At 38.6% G+C, this 18,636-nt stretch overlaps 1 protein-coding gene across 1 annotated transcript in view; it reads left to right on the top strand.

Annotated features, from left to right (window-relative positions):
* The window catches only part of LIPI (lipase I), a 53,492-nt gene extending 51,190 nt beyond the window's left edge, over nt 1–2,302 (top strand). Inside the window, exon 9 of the mRNA XM_059065639.2 lies at nt 2,215–2,302. Coding sequence (XP_058921622.2) covers nt 2,215–2,302 — 88 coding nt within the window. The remainder of the gene's footprint in view (nt 1–2,214) is intronic.
* Nucleotides 2,303–18,636: the final 16,334 nt, after the last annotated feature.

The following is an 18,636-nucleotide window of genomic DNA, read 5'->3' as shown; positions in this document are numbered from 1 at the left end:
CTTTTTTTAAATTAAAAAATCCACTAAATAGTCTTCTTCCTATGATAGGTCAACATATATCACATAGTTTTTTTCTAAATTATAGAGTTTAAAAATTTTGATTCGGGGAGAAGGAACTATTAATAACATAGGATAAATGATCTCAAAATCAGAGTCCTGGCAGTAGAACCAGATAGGCTTTTCACAATGTAAAAACAAAGAAAATTAATTTTTCTCATATGTTTTGGTAAAATTTAACTTTGGTAGGCATAATGAACCTGACTAAACTGTTTTGTAATGCTTGCAGAGGCTTTGTAAAATGTGGACTATTTAATAAAAATATACATTTACTATATTGAACATATTTCAATGGTAACAGGGTTATGAGCTTTTATTTTTTTGTAGAAAATAAGAGCACACTTGCCATAATATTGTATTATGAATATCTGAATAGAACAATTACTTAATGACTGAGGTAATTTATTAATAAGTCTAATAACACCCTTGTCCTACGATAACAACTTAAAACTTAGGTGGATCAGGGATATCCATAACACTGAAGGCTCATTCATTGAATAAAGGCTGTAACAGGCTAGATTAAAAATTGACATAAGTATATATGTGTTTGTTAGGGGAAGTGGTAAAGTCATTCTTCCACTTCTTTTTTTTTGCGGTATGCGGGCCTCTCACTGCTGTGGCCTCTCCCACTGCGGAGCAGAGGCTCCGGATGCGCAGGCCCAGCGGCCATGGCCCATGAGCCCAGCCGCTCCGTGGCACGTGGGATCCTCCCGGACCGGGGCACGAACCCGTGTCCCCTGCATCGGCAGGCATACTCCCAACCACTGCTCCACCAGGGAAGCACCCACTTATTTCTTAATAATGGAGAAAGGATTATATCTGATTTTTCGATTATGTTCTGAACTCTGACAATTTAACAAAAAGCTACTTTTGCTAATATCTAAGAATCAGAATCTTATCAAATTGAGGTACTGTCATTTCATATTTACTTCTACACTATTAAAATTAAAATTCCTAGATGCATTTATTATTTCAAGTGGAAAATATTGTAGTATTTATATCAGCTTTTAGAATTAAAGATGAATATGTTCATATTTTATTACTTTTCAAATATTAGCAGATATAGGAAATCGATTTAAAATGGAAGAATTTAGGGCTTCCCTGGTGGCACAGTGGTTGAGAGTCCGCCTGCCGATGCAGGGGATATGGGTTCGTGTCCCGGTCTGGGAAGATCCCACGTGCCGCGGAGCGGCTGGGCCCGTGAGCCATGGCCGCTGACCCTGAGCGTCCTGAGCCTGTGCTCCTCAATGGGAGAGGCCACAGCAGTGAGAGGCCTGCGTACAAAAAAGAAAAGAAAAAAAAAATTAAATGGAAGAATTTAACCTAACAATACTGTTGATATTTTAAAAATATGTTCAATGATGTCTTAATCAAGCTAGAAGGAGACACAGAGCAATATATCTCTTGAACTAGAGCAGTGCATATGTCAAATAAAGGCGAACTACGAGCACCTGTGCAGTTGAATTGCTCCCTTTTCCTGGACTAAGTTAGTATGGCTGATACAGGAAATTTCCATTTATTACACCAGTTTTTCCTTTAGCTCCTTTCCTGAATTTTGACCAATCTTTGCTTATTCTAGTTGATTGCTTTTTTGAAGTTTTCAAGACATTAACAGGAAGATAAATTATGAGGCAAGATGCCTGATTCACCACAGTGATGTGACTTCTCAGAAACCTTCAAATACGAAATACACAATTTCTCCAAGATATAGAACACTTTAAATGTTATTATTTCCATTTTAGCAGGTGGCAGAGGATTGATTACAATATTTGGCAAAATTGTCTGTGCAATTCAGCCCAACTCTTCCATGGTGGCTATCACGGTAGAAGCAGTGGCCCAGCCGCTAAGAGTTGAGCTCAGTTTTCAGCTATTTCAGTATCCAAAAATATTTCCCATTCAATGTAAGTATTCCAGTGAAGCAGCAAGGAGAGAAGATGTTGAAGCACAGAGAAATTTTTCTTTCTCACAAATACTGTGTCTATTCATCCCTATGTAGACAAATGAGATGGAGTAAACATGACCAGAGGTTTATCTCAACTCTCTGCATTTAGAGAACTAGTTAGTTACAGGCATAGGGTATTCCAATATTTATGAGAAGAAAATAAATTTGCTGTTTTACTAATAGTTATTTTTTCTCTCTCTTTTTCTCTTTCACAGACCACCATTATGCACTTATAATTTTGTACTTAAAGAAAGTGAGGAAATATTTCTCAGTCCAAATACATGCACACCAAATGAAATATAAAATGCCTTCTTCTATCAAATTTAACAACTTGTTTGTGAATTAAAGAACTTGTAAATGGAAACAACGCAATTAGTATTTCTTTCAGAATGCATTGTACAATCTGAAATTCAGATATTTCTACTTCTTGAGTAAGTTTTTAAGAATCAAAAATATAGAATATTTTTAAATGCATATGCTAAAGCATTCTGAATATTTTATTTTTTATTTATTTTTTATTTTTTTGCAGTACGCGGGCCTCTCACTGTTGTGGCCTCTCCCGTTGCGGAGCACAGGCTCCGGAGGCGCAGGCTCAGCGGCCATGGCTCACAGGCCCAGCCGCTCAGCGGCACGTGGGATCCTCCCGGACCGGGGCACGAACCCGTGTCCCCTGCATCGGCAGGTGGACTCCCAACCACTGCGCCACCAGGGAAGCCCTGAATATTTTTAAAAGATATTTATTTCTGTTTACCTTAATCAAATGTTTCTCATTGAATGTTTCCCTTAATTAGTTAGTATTAATAGATAATATGTCTTTAGAAAAAGAGAGAAGCTTATTGCTTCAACACACTGTCTAAATAGTATCATTCTCTGCTCAGAATGCAGTAATAAATGAATTTTTAAAAAATTTGTAACTTTATCATTTTGAGAAGTCACTTGGATTAATGTAAATCTTGTAAACATAAATACACCTTCTGTTTAGTGAGCTATTTGGCATTTTGTAATTCTTTGTAAATAAAGGCTTTGTTTCTGTGGAGCACAATAATCTATGGGCCTGAAATCCTTAATGTCAGATCTGGGGTCTACCATTTACTAATGGTGTGATCTTGAGTAACAAAATTTACCTCACTGGGGCTTCCCTGGTGGCGCAGTGGTTGAGAATCCGCCTGCCGATGCAGGGGACACGGGTTCGTGCCGCGGTCCGGGAGGATCCCACATGCCGCGGAGCGGCTGGGCCCGTGAGCCAGGGCCGCTGGGCCTGCGCGTCCGGAGCCTGTGCTCCGCAAAGGGAGAGACCACAATGGTGAGAGGCCCGCCTACCACAAAAAAAAAAAAAAAAAAAAATTTACCTCACCATGTTGCAGTTACCTAAGAATTTTTGTGAAGATTGATTCAACACTTTGACTAGTGTCTGCCCATAGTGATAATAAAAATAATAACAGCTAACGCTTACATACATCCCTGTATTCTTGGCATAGTTTGATACTTTATATACATCAATTCATTTAATCTCTACAAAAGCCCTATGAGATTGGCCTTGTTATCTCCACTGATGAAGAAATAGAGGCATAGAAATGTTAACTAATTTACCCAGGATTGGGTAGTTGTGTCCTTATACGACTATGGCCCACTCTAATGGGCTCATTTTAATTTAATCACCTCTTTAAAGACCCTGTCTCTAAATATATTCACATTCTGAGGTACTGGGAGTTAGGGATTTAGCATATGAATTTTGGGGGGGAAAAGTTCATCTCATAATACCTTCTATCACTCATTAGCTCCACAATGATGACCTTTGTATAATGACATTTGAAGGTGAATTGGGACCATTATTGGTGCCTACTTGGAAAACACTGATATGTAAGACCCTTGATGTATTATATGTGTGTTCCAGGCAGAAACAAGTAGAAGGCTCTTCACATTTTGCTTAGGGATTTAAGCAGTGCTGCCTGCACCTCTACTGTCTGTCAGTCCTTGAAAATAGCTCCTTCAGTTTCTGCCTCAGTCCTTCACTCTACAGGCCTCTGACTCCAAGCAATAAATACCTTCTCTCTCCTCTCTGTCACTTAGGCATTTGCTCACAAACTTCCCACATTCTTAAACAAAACCACGGACGGTTATGTAATTTCACTTTTCCAACCCCCCTCAAATAGTTTGTCATATATCCCCAGAAATTTTGAATCTCAGTTCGTGACATTTAAAATTAAATAAAATGAATTAGAGATATGTTCCTAGGGGCAGAAATCCTGCTCCAGTATTTGTGACTGCTTAGGGCCTCTGGGTAGCAGAGAAACAGTACCCGACTTGTCCCACAGCATGTTAAATTAGGGCCCTGTAAATATCGTAAGAAAACTTCCTTGTCATAAGTTATGGAATCTTTCACGGATAAGTTGAAGATATAAACTTATGAAATGTTTATAGGTTTTCCTATTGCATTACCTTCACCAGTGTCCTAATACCCTCTACTTTTTTAAAGATGAACAATGAAAGGAAGCCTTTGGAGCCTGACTTGAGGGTGAGGGAAGTAAACTCCTCTGATCCACAAGTCTTCAAGCAATATATATATATATATATTTTAATTTTTTTTTTGTGGCACGTGGGCGTCTCGCTGTTGTGGCCTCTCCCATTGCGGAGCACAGGAACCGGACGCGCAGGCTCAGCGGCCATGGCTCACGGGCCCAGCCGCTCCGCGGCATGTGGGATCTTCCCGGACCGGGGCACGAACCCGTGTCCCCTGCATCGGCAGGCGGACTCTCAACCACCGCGCCACCAGGGAAGCCCCAAGCAATATTTTTAATCATCTTTGGTTTTTTCCAAATTTGTAGAAATCATAGATCAAAAATAATAGAGGAAAAAAATTAACTGTTCGAAGGATTGTGATGAAGCACAGGTATTTTTATAGCAATTATCTAGGACAACAGAAGGAACAGATTAGCCATTACGCACAAAGTGCGTTACGCCAGGCTGCTTTGAAGACATGCTGTTCTGGATCAGATACAGAAAGCTACAGAGAGATGAGGTGTTTAAGTTCTTTATCCTTCAGGATGCCTACTTGGCATGGGTCATAGACTTGAACTCAACATTGTCGTTCAAAGTCCTCTCAGCAACATATAGTGTATTTTTAAGTTAATTTGAGGATTTATCTAATTAAATAACATGTTCCATATTTTACTGATGTGCCCTCTTTGTGTTTCCATTGAATAATAAACATCTTAATAAAAAAACAAATAAGCAACAAATCATACTTTGTTACACACAATAGTTGACTGAAATGATAAGTGGACATAACCAAAGGGCAACTAGATTTTGTTTGTTTTAACAAACTACAATTTAAAAAAATTGCATCATTCAGATAAGTTGCAATACCAATCTAATTTACTGGATAATTGTTTAATTGTGTGTGTGTGCCCATTATTGACAAGGCATAATTATGTAAGCTTACAATCAGCCGTAATCATAAAAGTGTTGTCGTGAGTCATAACATTTATGGTCTATGCATTAATCCTGTTTTTTTCTAATAATAATAATAGCAAGTACATAATGAGTAATTACTATATGCCAGTCTGTGTTTTAAGTATTTCATTTGCAATATTTCATTTAGTCCTTACAAATGCCCTATCAGGTATGTTATTTTATCACCTTCAGTGAGTAAGGGGAGAAATAGAAAAAAAAAAAATCCTTCAGACTATTACTTTCAATACTTGAAAGATATATTTGTTGTGTTTTGATAGTTATCTATTGGGTATTTATTAGGCATCCTGTAAATGTTTGTGAATGGGTGAACAGGAAGTCAAATCCTCTGGATAAAAAGCACAGGACAAAGGGGGAAGCCTGGCCCTGAGAAACTGTGATGTGGCCAGTGAGTGCCTGCCAATAGCCATGAAGCTTGCTGCATGGGAACATCCCAGCAAGTCATCAGACACATGTGATGGTTTTCTGGTCTGTGCTTTCAGGATCTTAGGATGAAGATGCTGCTAAAAGTTACCAAATACCTGAATCCTTCCCCAAGATAATATAACCTGCCTCTCCAAGTGGCATAAACAGAATTGTCAGAGGACATTAGGGGATGGCATTGGAGTTATGAACTGTAGGACTTCAGTGCACAGATAGCATTTTCATTCATAATTTCTGTTTTCCTATGAACATGTGGTACATGAAAAAAGAAGGGTATATGGGAGGTGAACAGCTGGTTATGCAGATGGTGTTGATGAGTTGAATTTGGATTTCTGTACCATGGCTTGAGTTTCTGGAATGTGAGGCTCTTGGCTTGGGGTAGGATTATATATCTCACAGGGACATGGAAGAATGTGTTTGCATGTAGGCTAGCAGGCATGATTAAAGTGCTTTAAATGGAACATAACGTTGCAGCAAGTGTTTTGAAGATTCAAAGCAACAGATCATTCACCCAGATTCACTAGGACCCTTTGAAAACTCTTCCAGATTTCCTATTGGTCCCCATCAGCACCTTCCAGCCCTTAACTCAGGTTTCCCCTTGCACCTTCCTTCACACTTGGGCCCTTTCTTGGACTTTTCCATGGTTAACTTGTTATCTCTCCCAAACTCACTCCTTCCTTTGCTTTCACCTCCTCCTCTGTTTCCCAAAGATGCTATTTCATGTCTCTGTTATGGCATAGGGTATTATAACTCTTTGCTTACTTGTTCATATCCATCACTAGAATGTGATCTTCCTGGGAGTAAGGAATTTTGTGTTATATACACATTTTTGTATTTCCAGGGTCTAGATGAATGCCTGGTTTGTTTCAGGGGCTCCATAAACATCTGTTGAATGATAAATGCAAAATTAAATATATGAAGCAGTAAGTTTCTTTTTGGCTTAGCTGGGTAGGAGTGGGCAGACACCAATGATTGCTGGCTACTTAGAAGAACAAAATGTTTCAGGTGGTTCTGGTTAGAGATCAGAGAGCCTTCATGAAGATAATTTAAGATTATCTTTCTCTTACATTCTTTTCTAAGAATGTAGTAAAACCAGATTTGGTTTTAATATTAGACAATGTTAGTCAAGACAATTATAGTATTTAAGAATAATTTGCATTTAGAATTAGATTTAAAAGTTCTTTTACATATATTGTTAAAGTATTAAAATATTAACATTCTAAACACAGATGAATTACAAATTTTAGTTTTTTTCTTAATAACTCTCTGGGAAAAGAAACAATTTGAAGGTTAAAAAAAGTCTACTGCGGGCATAGATCCTGAAATCATTGGAACTTTGTCAGTGGAACCTGTCCTAAGTTTTCAAAGGAGTTTTTACTCTAATATTTATTAGTGTTGTGTTTCTCTTTAACACTTGGTAGGAGAGATGTTTAATTAGGAAAATGTCTATGGAAAAAGCTTTTTCAAGATAAGAGTTGTCAAAATGAATGAAAGGTGAAGAACTAGAAAGTGGGTTTACTCCTAGCAGAATACTCTTTAAGTGGGGGATATGGGATGAGAAAGAGAGAGCGTGACAAAGAGAATCAGAATTTATTAAGAGTACATATTATTTTAATGATGAACGTAAATGTATCCTCAGAACCATGTGACCTGGGTCACTTCCCACAAGAAACTTTCCTTCTAAAATGCCAAGATACAGTTTCTGTTAAATAATGAGTTACTGAACATAGGGACTATCTTATTTCAACCTTATCTTTCCACAGCCTGTACCAAAAAACACTTGATCAATATTTACAGATTTGAACATAGGCACAGTCGTTCACATATGGTAAAGAAAAATTATTTGAAAGACACCCCAGTGTTAGGGTGCTGGCAACCAACAGTGCTGGATTCACCCTTATCTCCCTTCCCATTGAACGAGTCAAGGAAATACACAGAATCTAGGTTTGAAAATCTCTGCAATCTAGGAAAACTGTTCACAATCTTCCAAACTTCAGGAGGAAACTATAAGAATCAAAGCCAAATAGGACACTGAGGCAGATAGTTGAGCTGAGAATAAGGAGGAAGAGGCTGACCGACTGCTCTGTGATTCCATTTCACTTTCCAACTAGAGAGGTCTGCGGTCGTTTATCTACTGCGAAGTAATTACTTTCTGGGAGCAAGAGAATTTTCACACTCTCCTCCATTATTTCATTTTCCAGTCATCAGAAGCCCACAAGTCCAGGAAAATTATGCTGTTGGAAACAAATATAGACAGGCAATGATGGTTTGCCACCTGGGGTAAATTTCTTTTTTCAGTAATGGCCTGCAATTTGTTCAAATCTCCCTGTAACCATTCCTGTAGATGAGGCCCTCAAACCCTTACTGTAGGCTCGAACATATGTCTTAATTTGGACACTGGTACAATAATGAAATGTGAGGCAAGCTGAGTCCTGAAAAGTACCTGATACCATTGGATCCCAGAGACCTCAGTGGAAATGCCCAAGCCCGACTCCTGGAAGGAGGAGACACCAAACGGAGGAGAACTGAAACACCCCAGCCAACAACTGCCATCGAAAGGACTGACCACAGACACAGAGACTGGCAGAGGTGGCCCAGATCTGAAGAAACACACAACCAACCCACGAAGTCATGAACTCTAAATAAAGCGGTGGTTGTTTTAAGACACTGTTTTGGGACGGTTTGTTATACAGCACAAGTTAAGCAATGTACATTCTGAAACTTGAAATAGGTAGAGCATGGATGACAGCAGGAAAAACTGTGTATTTTATATATATAATTGTTAGACAACAAACACAATATGTATCTTATAGAAGAATGTTATATAGGATAGTTTAGTATAACATATTACTATAAAATATATTACCACCATCTACAAACAATGTTGTGAGTTCTCCTTTCCAAAGTTATTAGATGTTAATACTGTCTACAAACAAAACACAATAGAGTAAACTGCCCTCATAACAAATAAGAATGCAGTAGAGTGGTTGGATATAAAAGAATACACAGAAATTAATAACTTCCCTATATTATTAGCTAGAAAACATTGAAAATACAATTATAAAAGAGATCTACTTCACATTTGCAATGAAGTATAGTATACCTAGTTTGTTATTTTTTATAAAACATTGATTTTTATGTTTATAAACCTATCAATTATGGAAAAATGGAAAAATAAGTAAAATTTAAACTCATAAAATCTTATCCCTGTGAGCATTTTTCTTAATTTCTCTTTCTCTCTCCCCACTTTACTGATTTACTCCAAACATGTCTCTCTGTATAAAAAGGTACATTGAAAGATTTTTAAGATCATATTTGCCAGTAACTTAGAAATTCCTGAGACATTTCCTTACTTGCAAGCTAACACATTTCTCTGCTATAGTTTTATGGGTGCTGGCTGAAGATATATGATTTCTGACTCAGAGAAAAAAATAACTTCACAATAGCATAGGCAGAGTATCCAACTCTGACAGCTCCAGCTCTCACAGGGCAACACAAAGTGGGCCAAGTGATGCGTGAACACTGCAGTGCAGGAGAGCAACCCAAGCTTAGGGACGCTGCTGCACTTCACTTGCAGAACTTTTCCCCAGAGGGAGACATTATCTGTATTATATTGTATAGTAAACAAATCTTTCCTTTGCTCCAGAAGGAGACATAGTTTATATTCTAAGGCTGTTTTCTTTATAGACATCCTCAAAGACAGTCAAAAACTAGGAGGTCAGTGCCTGCAAACTGTGCAGAAACAAAAGAGACCCCTGAATTATATCTACATTCCTCCCACCACCGCCTACAAAATCCTGTTTTTTAAAAAAAGAAAAACAAGTTTCTAAAATACATAACACTATGCCTTTAATGTGCTATCATATTCTGAAATGGTATTAAAAATTAATTTCTGAGTCTAGAAGATTAATATGAATTTGATTTTATTTAGTACCACTCTAAATAGTAATATTTGTAATAACTATGAGATATTAACTTTATAGTATTAAGAAAAAAATAACAATATATTGTGAGGTGACGTACAAATAACGCCAGTCATCATTTCTAGTTGTAATAGTGTAGCGATTATCTTCTGCTGTAAAGTCGACAGACGAAAAAGAAAAAGAGATTAGAATAAATGAGTTCAATGGTAAATTTTCAAATGTAGGTGGGGCAAGAGGAATTGGTTTCTGATTTTAAAAAAAGAGAATCTCAGCAGAAATGCCCGTGAAGCACCATCCCTTCGTGGTGAGAACTGCCAGAATATCAGAACACCTAACTAGTGAGAACTCTGTAGAGTCCTGTATGCACCAACTGTTATGGTTTAGGAGCAATCAAAGTTAACCTCAACATGGAACACCCACATTCAAGGCTACCAAGCTAAAGCTAAGGAATCCAGTCCATGGGTGGCTCTGCATCTGATCCAAAAGAGCCTGGGAATGGGGTTATTTCTGAAACATTTTATCAAGATTGTAAATATACTCTGCCCACTTCCTCTGGGTTTTACCAGATTGAGTGCATCTATTTTTAAGTGTGGAATGAACATGCAAACTGCGTGTTTAGGCATAAAACACTGTAAAGAATACATGTATAGGGGCAAACAATACAATGCCTCTATCACTGTCACTGTATTTTCTCCCCGAAATCTCATCTTGCAAAATAAGCTACAGAAGGAAATTGGTCATCCCTCAGGACTTCATGTCTTAAGCATTTCTGAATGCGTTTCACAGAATCAGAGTGTCTGGGGTTCTGACTCTGCTGGAGGATGTGGTGCTGGAGAGTGGTTTTGAATCCAGGCCTGGGCGATAGTCTTCCTGAGTTCAAATCTTGGACCTGCCACTTCCCATCTGGGTGCTTTTCACCTGACTACTTAAGCACCCCGTGTCTCCATTTCCTTAGCTGAGAAGTGGTGGTATTAATTATACTTTCTTCACAGGGTTGGTGTGTGGATTAAATAATTATAATGTCTAGAACATAATGACAGAATTCACAGAGATACGGTAATGATTATAACTGTTATCTTTATGTAGGGTAGAGACCAGAAGCAGGACATTGGTCATTGGTGTCAGCTACTTCAGGAGTTACAGAGCAGCCATGCTGCATGGGCAATATATGTCAGGGTAAGATTGTGCTCTGACACTGGAAGCTGCTCATTTGGCTTGCTTGTGAGCCAGAGGGTCTCAATTTGAATATTGCTTGAACATTTTATTTTATTAAGACTTTAAAAAAAAAGCAGTTTAAGCTTCACAGCAAAGTTGAGAGGAAGGTACAGAGATTTCCCATATGCCCCCTGCTCACATACTAACAGAGCCGACCACATGATCAACATTCCCCACAGAGTGGAACATGTGCTGAATATACATTGTAGTTGATGAATCTACACTGACACATCATAATCACCCAAAGCCTGTAGCTTACATTATGTTTCATTCTTAGCGTTGTATATTCTATGGGTTTGGATAAATTCCATAGTTGTACTTTTACAGAATGCCATATAGTTGGACTCATACAGTATGTAGCCTTTTCAGATCGGCTTTTTCACTTAGTAATATGCATTTAAGTTTCCTCCATGTGTTTTCATAGCTTGGTAACTCATTTCTTCTTAGTGCTGAAAAAAATATTCCATTGTCTGGATAGATCACAGTTTATTTATCCACTCACCTACTGAAGGACATCTTGGTTGCTTCCAAGTTTTGGCGATTATGAATAAAACTGTTATAAACATCCACGTGTAGGTTTTTGTGTAGACATAAGTTTTCAGTTCCTTTGAGTAAATATCAAGGAGCACAATTGTCAGATCATATGGTAAGAGTGTGTTTAGCTTTATAAGAAACCATCAAACTGTCTTCCAAAGTGCTGTACCAATTTGCATTGCTACCAGCAATGAATGAGAGTTCCTGTTGCTACACATCCTCACCAGCAGTTGGTGCGATCAGTGTCCTGGATGTGGGCCATTCTAATAAATGTATAGTAGAATCTAACTTTTGTTTTGATTTATATTTCCCTGATGACATATGAGGTTGAGCTTTTTTTTTTTTTTTTTTTTTTTGCGGTAGGCGGGCCTCTCACTGTTGTGGCCTCTCCCGTTGCGAAGCACAGGCTCCGGACGTGCGGGCTCAGCGGCCATGGCTCACGGGCCCAGCTGCTCCGTGGCATGTGGGATCCTCCCAGACCAGGGCACGAACCCGCGTCCCCTGCATCGGCAGGCGGATTCTCAACCACTGCACCACCAGGGAAGCCCCGGTAGAGCATTTTTTAACATGCTTATTCGTCATCCTTATATCTTCTTTGGTGAGGTGTCTGTTAAGGTTTGTTTTTTTTTCCCCATTTTTCAATAGGGTTGTTTATTTTCTTATTGTTAGGTTTTAAGAGTTCTTTGTATATTTTGTATAAGTCCTTTATCAGATGTGTTTCTCCCAGTCTGTGGTTTATTTTCTCCTTCTCTTGGCATTGTTTGTTGAAGAGCAGAGTTTTTAATTTTAATGAAGTCCAGCTTATCAATTACCGTTTTCATGGATCATACCTTTGGAGTTGTCTTATCTAAAAAGCAATGGTCATGATAAAGGTCATCTAGGTTTTCTTCTATGTTATCTTCTGGGAGTTTAATAGCTTTTGCATTTTACATTTAGGCCCAGGATCCATTTTGAGTTAATTTTTGTGAAGGGTAGGGTCTTTGTCTAAATTCATTCTTTTGTATATTGATGTCCAATTGTTCCAGCACCGTTGTTGAAAAAGTGACCTTTTCTCCCTGTACTGTCCTTGTTCCTTTGTCCTATATTCATGTGGGTCTGTTTCTGGGCTGTCTGTTCTGTTCCATCCATCTAGTTGGCTATCCTTTTGCCATGCCATTTTGATTACTGTAGCTTTATAGTAAATCTTACAGTTGGGTAATGTCAGTCCTGCAACTTTGTTCATCTCCTTCAATTTTGTACTAGCTATCTCCTGAAACATTTTTTAGAGAGTGTTCTCTCTGAAGACTTACTTTTGCAGCTTTAAAATATTTGTAAACATTCAAGAGTTCCTCATGCATCTCCTTGAAAGGAGTGAGGTTACTGTGTACTCAACAAGGAGCCCTCCTCAAGTGTGCTAGGTATTTGGGATATAAAAAGGGAGAAATTTGAATTCCTGGACTCAAGGAAGTTATATTCTATTAGAAAAGCAACCTGGTTAAACATATGTTGTCATACCCTGTGATTATTGCAGAAATAATGATTACTCCAAGGGCTGGTGTGGAGCAGAGGCTGAGTATCAGCTGCAGTGGAGGTTAGGGAAGGCTTGACTGAGAATAGAGATGATTAAGTCGGTTCCTGAGGGATGTTCAGGGATTAGCTCATGCAAAGAGAGACCTATAGAGGAGAATGTAGCTTGGTACAGTTGTAGAGTATGAGGCAAGAAGGGAGAACAGATGTTATACAGCTGGGTCAGATTATATGAAGTTTTGTATGTCATAGAAAAGGAGTTATTCTAGTCAGGAGTTATTTAAGATTATCAGGTAACAATAGGGCATGAGCATACTTGTGTTATTAAAAAAGACATATCTCTCATATGCCTTATTGGAGAGGATGTTACCAACGCCCCTGCTGGAGCCCTGAACATACTGAGGTAGGATAATAAAAGGAGATGTTAGGTAAGCAAGGGAAATAAAAGATGGAGGGATTCAGCACAGTGATACATTGGAGTTTTGTCACAACAGCCCAGAAAGAGCAAAGCAAAAGTTCATGTGTTGTGTAGAAGTGGCCCTCTAACATGACATAATTTTCTTCATCCCTTCTCTAATGCATGCTGCGACCCCTTTTGAGTTCCAAAGGGAAAACCCAGTGGGAGTTCTGTTAAATGTCCTCAAATGGAGTGAGTAAAAACATAAGAGAAACAATTAAGGATTGCTATATACCATCCACCTGAAAACTGTATGGGTTTTATTTTGAAAGACCATATTATAGTCTTTCTTTCTGGCAATAGCAGGGACTTGAAGAACATGGCAGATTTAGTTGAGCTACATAATAGATATAAAATCTGAATGGAACCTGCTATTTGAAGTACTACTAGTAGTGATGGTTTGAAAATCCATGCCTGCCAACATAGAGGTCCCAAATGAGTTAGATCAATACTCTCTAGGCCCAAATTGCATCACATCTCGGCAATTCCTTCTCCAGAATAAGGGTATGTTTTGTTTGCTCAGATTTTTTTTAAGAGATCATGATAAGCGTCTTAAATGTTATTTTTACTTTCTCTTTCTTCCTAGGAAAAAAAAATCACTGACTAATAACTATATGTATCTACTTATGTCCCTGGGTGGGGAAAGGGAGGGTATTAGAGATCTCCCAAATTTTCCCATTGAGAAGATCCAGGTTTTCGTGTGAGCAAACTTGAATGTATAAATTGAATATAGAAGTTATGCTGTGGATAAAAGTCAAACATCTACTTATAAAATTTATTAATTATACATATTATGTAAGATGATATGCTGATATAGAAAGTCTCACTTCATGAAACAATTTACCCAAACTCTTCACATGCATGTTTTTACATAAATATCTTTTTAAAAATCAGTTAAGCCCTCTTTAAAGTTATCTTACAGGGTTTTGTAGGCCATAGTTTTCCTGTCTAAGTTGTCTGAGTTACAGAACTTTTGGAATCTCTATATAGTGTTACAGGGAATTTCCTATTGCTTAAGGGTTTCTCTCTCAATATGATACAGAATAAAAATGCACTAAAAGGATATAGATCCAGAGTTCCCTGCTCTAGAGACAAAACTATTACCAATTTCTTGTATATCCCAGATATCTAGTATCTGGAGTTAAACTATTCTTTTTTTTTTTTTTTTTTTTTCGGTACGCGGGCCTTTCACTGCTGTGGCCTCTCCCATTGCGGAGCACAGGCTCCAGACGCGCAGGATTAGCGGCCATGGCTCATGGGCCCATGGCTCCGCGGCATGTGGGATCTTCCCGGACCGGGGCACGAACCCACGTCCCCTGCATCGGCAGGCGGACTCTCAACCACCGTGCCACCAGGGAAGCCCTAAACTATTCATTTTAAGTAATCATGAAGTGCCATGTTTAACTGCAATTTTGATGTTACACTTTTAGGATTGATTATTAAGTCTTTGATAAAATTATTTTACTCCTCTTTTGACTCTGAGGGGGTCTAAAAATTCCTCTAAATCAGGGTAAAGAAGCCACGCCTTTTATGTCCACACGACGAGTCCTTGGATATGGACTGTCCCTGAAGAGGGGCTGTGAACTTGGATGAGATCATTTTATTCATCTGCATTATTGCAAGGAGTCAGCTGTCAACACCTCCAGGAGCTAGAAGAAGGATGCCGTAGTCCTGAAGATGGCATCGGGGTGGCAGAGCATAGCCTTGGTGAGCAGAGCCAGAGCACGGGGAATGGAGGTGGTTAGGCATTTAGTGTTTGGCCATCTGTCCATAGTCTGCTGCTGGCCTCTCCTTCGTCCATTCCTGCATGACACATTTAGGACAACAAGCTCACTTCTGCGGCTTTATCGTACTTGGAGTGCAAAAATCCTCCATAAGTCTCCCCTTGGCCCCTTCCGCCTAGACACCCTTGTTGCTGTTTTTTTTTTTTTCTGGGACCTTTACATCTCCTGGGATATTTCTAGAGAACTGCTCCTAGATCTCTACTCTTCATCAAGGGGCCCCTCCTTTCCCCCTCATCTCAACCATGGGGAGAGAGTGTAGAGGTATGGACAGTGGATTTTTTCCTAATCTGAGGACAAGCTTTCTCCTTTCACACGTATGCAAGTCTTTCTCACTCAGCAAAATACTTCTCTCCACCAGTTCCATGATGCTTCTAAATTGTCCCTAAGCTAGTCCCTAAGCTCAGGCTTCTAGAAGTCAAAAGACAAAGAATTGCAGGTTTTTGTTCCTTTCCATGAAATTCTTCCTTCTTCTTTGCTATTTCTCTAAATCAGTGAGACCAGAATAGTTTTGCTCCTAGAACTGGGGAAGAAGACCTCAGAAAATACTGGAAATAAAAAAGGAACCCCCCAAATTGATATCACAAAACATTACAGTCTTTCTTTGCAATTGTTTATTTATATCATCTCTCTCCTACATTAGACCAAGAGCATTTGAAAGCCAGAAGATATGTACTAGTCATCATTACATTACTGATGTTTATGATTAACTGATTCTTCAATCTGGAGGTGATATTCATAGTTACAGTGACATAGATGGCAATTTAAGCTGTTAAGTTCTATGACGTGTGCCACTGACACACGTCAGTGTGTGGTCTATGGTGAAATTTAACTGATTTTTTAAAAAGAAACAGAAAAGTGGCTTATAAATGTTAGAAATATATCCATTAAGTAAATTAAATAACGAGAGAAGTTTAAACCTTCATCTCCCTGGAACATCTATCTAATCAGAACTATCCATTATCCAAAGTTTCCATATATGCAAAATATTATTAAAATATCTCAAAATATGTTCAGGTTTTATTTCTTTTTAATACTATTATGAGTTGGATTCTAAAGGGTATAAGGTCATTTTGCCAGTAAAATACACAACACATTGTCACAAGAGGGCAGCCTTTTAACATGAATTGTTCCTCAATCTATAGTCAATCCTTGAAATTTTAAGGTTACTTTAATCTACATAACTTAAATAATGATAAAACAATACAAAGCATTCAAGCAGCTTTTCGCGTTATGCACGTTGTTTTGCATTACTACTATGAAAAATATTTAAAATCCACAAGGAAAACAAGAGCTGAATTGTCTCATGTAGAAAGATGGGTTTATAGAGGTTGTATCTTTTAAATGTCAACAGTAGGTCAGTGGCTGAGTTGAATGCATTAAAATTTCATGTGATCAAATGTGAAATTCTCCTCTGAGCTACCCAAAATTCTAACCAAGCAAGGGCAAGCTGGAAGTATCCAGACTGATATATTACCCAAGGGCAAATGAATGTCATTGGATGTATGTTTCTAATTTTTAACCTCTTAACGTGTCTAAAGACACAATGCCATTTGGATATATTGATAAAGAGTAAATTGTAAGATGTCTTGGTGTATGGCTCAGATCATCAGTGTCACCATCTCTCCCTGTCTGTCTGCCCCTGTCCTGAGCTGAATAGTTACCTCTCTCAAAGTCAATGTTCTTTCCAGGAGCAGCCCACAGTGTTATAAATGTCCACCTTACCCCATCTCGCTCCAATTTGGGTTTATTATGGAACTGGAAACTCTCCCAGCCAATGGTGGTTTCACAAGCCCTCTTGGTGATTATGATTAAGAACCACTGGTAGCTGCTGGCAGGGAGCAACAAAGGCCAAATCCCCCTGTGTGGTTTAAAGACTGCATCCAATTTTCAGCCTTAACACTGGGCTGGCCAAAAAGTTCATTTGGTGTGAAGTAAAAATGAAAGACACATATTTCATTTTCACCAAGAACTTTATTGACCAACATATTCGTTAACCAAATGAACTTTTTGGTCAACCCAATACCTCTCTCCTATCCACAGTCTCATCCCTTGCCACTAACACACACTTATCTGTAGGCTATATTCCTCTCCCTGTCTCTAGAACCAATCCTGGGGATTAAAAGAGCTCACATTTAAAGTTTTATTTCTGCATCACCTCTGACAGTTATGGAGTTTTCCAATTAAGATCTTAGGTTACCCCATTTATTTCCAGACTCACGTTTTTTTCTCTCTACCACTGTCTACCTCATAATTACCTCAATAATCTGGCAAGTAAGTTTCTGTCCCCTAAGAATCCATATTCCTGAGCTCCTATTTTGGTAATTGGTCTAGTAGTCCAGTCATTCTCACTGCCTGAAAGCCCCAGCAGACAGCCTTCTGCTTTGGCTTCTTCTAAATTTTTCAATTATAAACCTTCCTAGGGCCTCATTTTATTCTAAAACTGGATCTCCGCTTTTCTTGCAAGTTTCACTCAACCTAAAGGCCTAATCTCTTTCTGAATTTCAAGTACTGACTATTCTAAATGTCCCTTTGTGGGTAATACACTCTTTCATCTTAGACACCATTGCCAATCCATTTACCTTGAATGTAATTGAAATAGTTTAATCTGTATTATCTCCCAGTAGCAAGGACTTTCTTTACCAAACCCTGAAGGGGGCTGGGGATGTCTGTCTAATAGCCTGTGACCCACTCCTTGTGTGGACTTTATGTCAGAGCTAGGCCTTTCCCTCTTTACCCAGCTTGGTTCCCAGTAACTAGATTTGCCTCACAAATTTCCAAGATAACACTCATGAGTCAGCAAAGTTCCTGGGGTTAATACAAACTGTGAAATAAGCCTGGCTTACATATGGAATTAAAGTGTAAAGGGGCAGGAAAGAATTGTTTTTTCTTTCTTGATAGATCTTTAATTGTTCAACTAAACGCACTGGTTTGTGAGTTTTGAAAGTTTCTTTTGTTTTTCTAATTAATTTTTATTGGAGTATAGTTGTTTTACAGTGTTGTGTTAGTTTGTACTGTACAGCAAAGTGAATCAGCTTTATGTATACATATATGAAAATTTCTTTTTTAATTAGTGAAGAACTATTCTTCCCCTTAATTTGCCTTTTTTTGGATTGCAAGTGGACATTGTAGATGGTCTGTAGAATTTAATACCAGGGGCTTTCCTGGTGGCACAGTGGTTAGGAATCTGCCTGCCAATGCAAGGGACACGGGTTTGAGCCCTGGTCCTTGAAGATCCCACATGCTACGGAGCAACTAAGCCCGTGTGCCACAACTACTGAGCCCGTGTGCTGCAACTACTGAAGCCCATGCTCTCTAGGGCCTGCG

The sequence above is a fragment of the Kogia breviceps genome, chromosome 5 (genome assembly GCF_026419965.1).
Source record: "Kogia breviceps isolate mKogBre1 chromosome 5, mKogBre1 haplotype 1, whole genome shotgun sequence".
Classification (NCBI taxonomy): domain Eukaryota; kingdom Metazoa; phylum Chordata; class Mammalia; order Artiodactyla; family Physeteridae; genus Kogia; species Kogia breviceps.
This window is presented reverse-complemented; position numbering and strand designations above follow the sequence as displayed.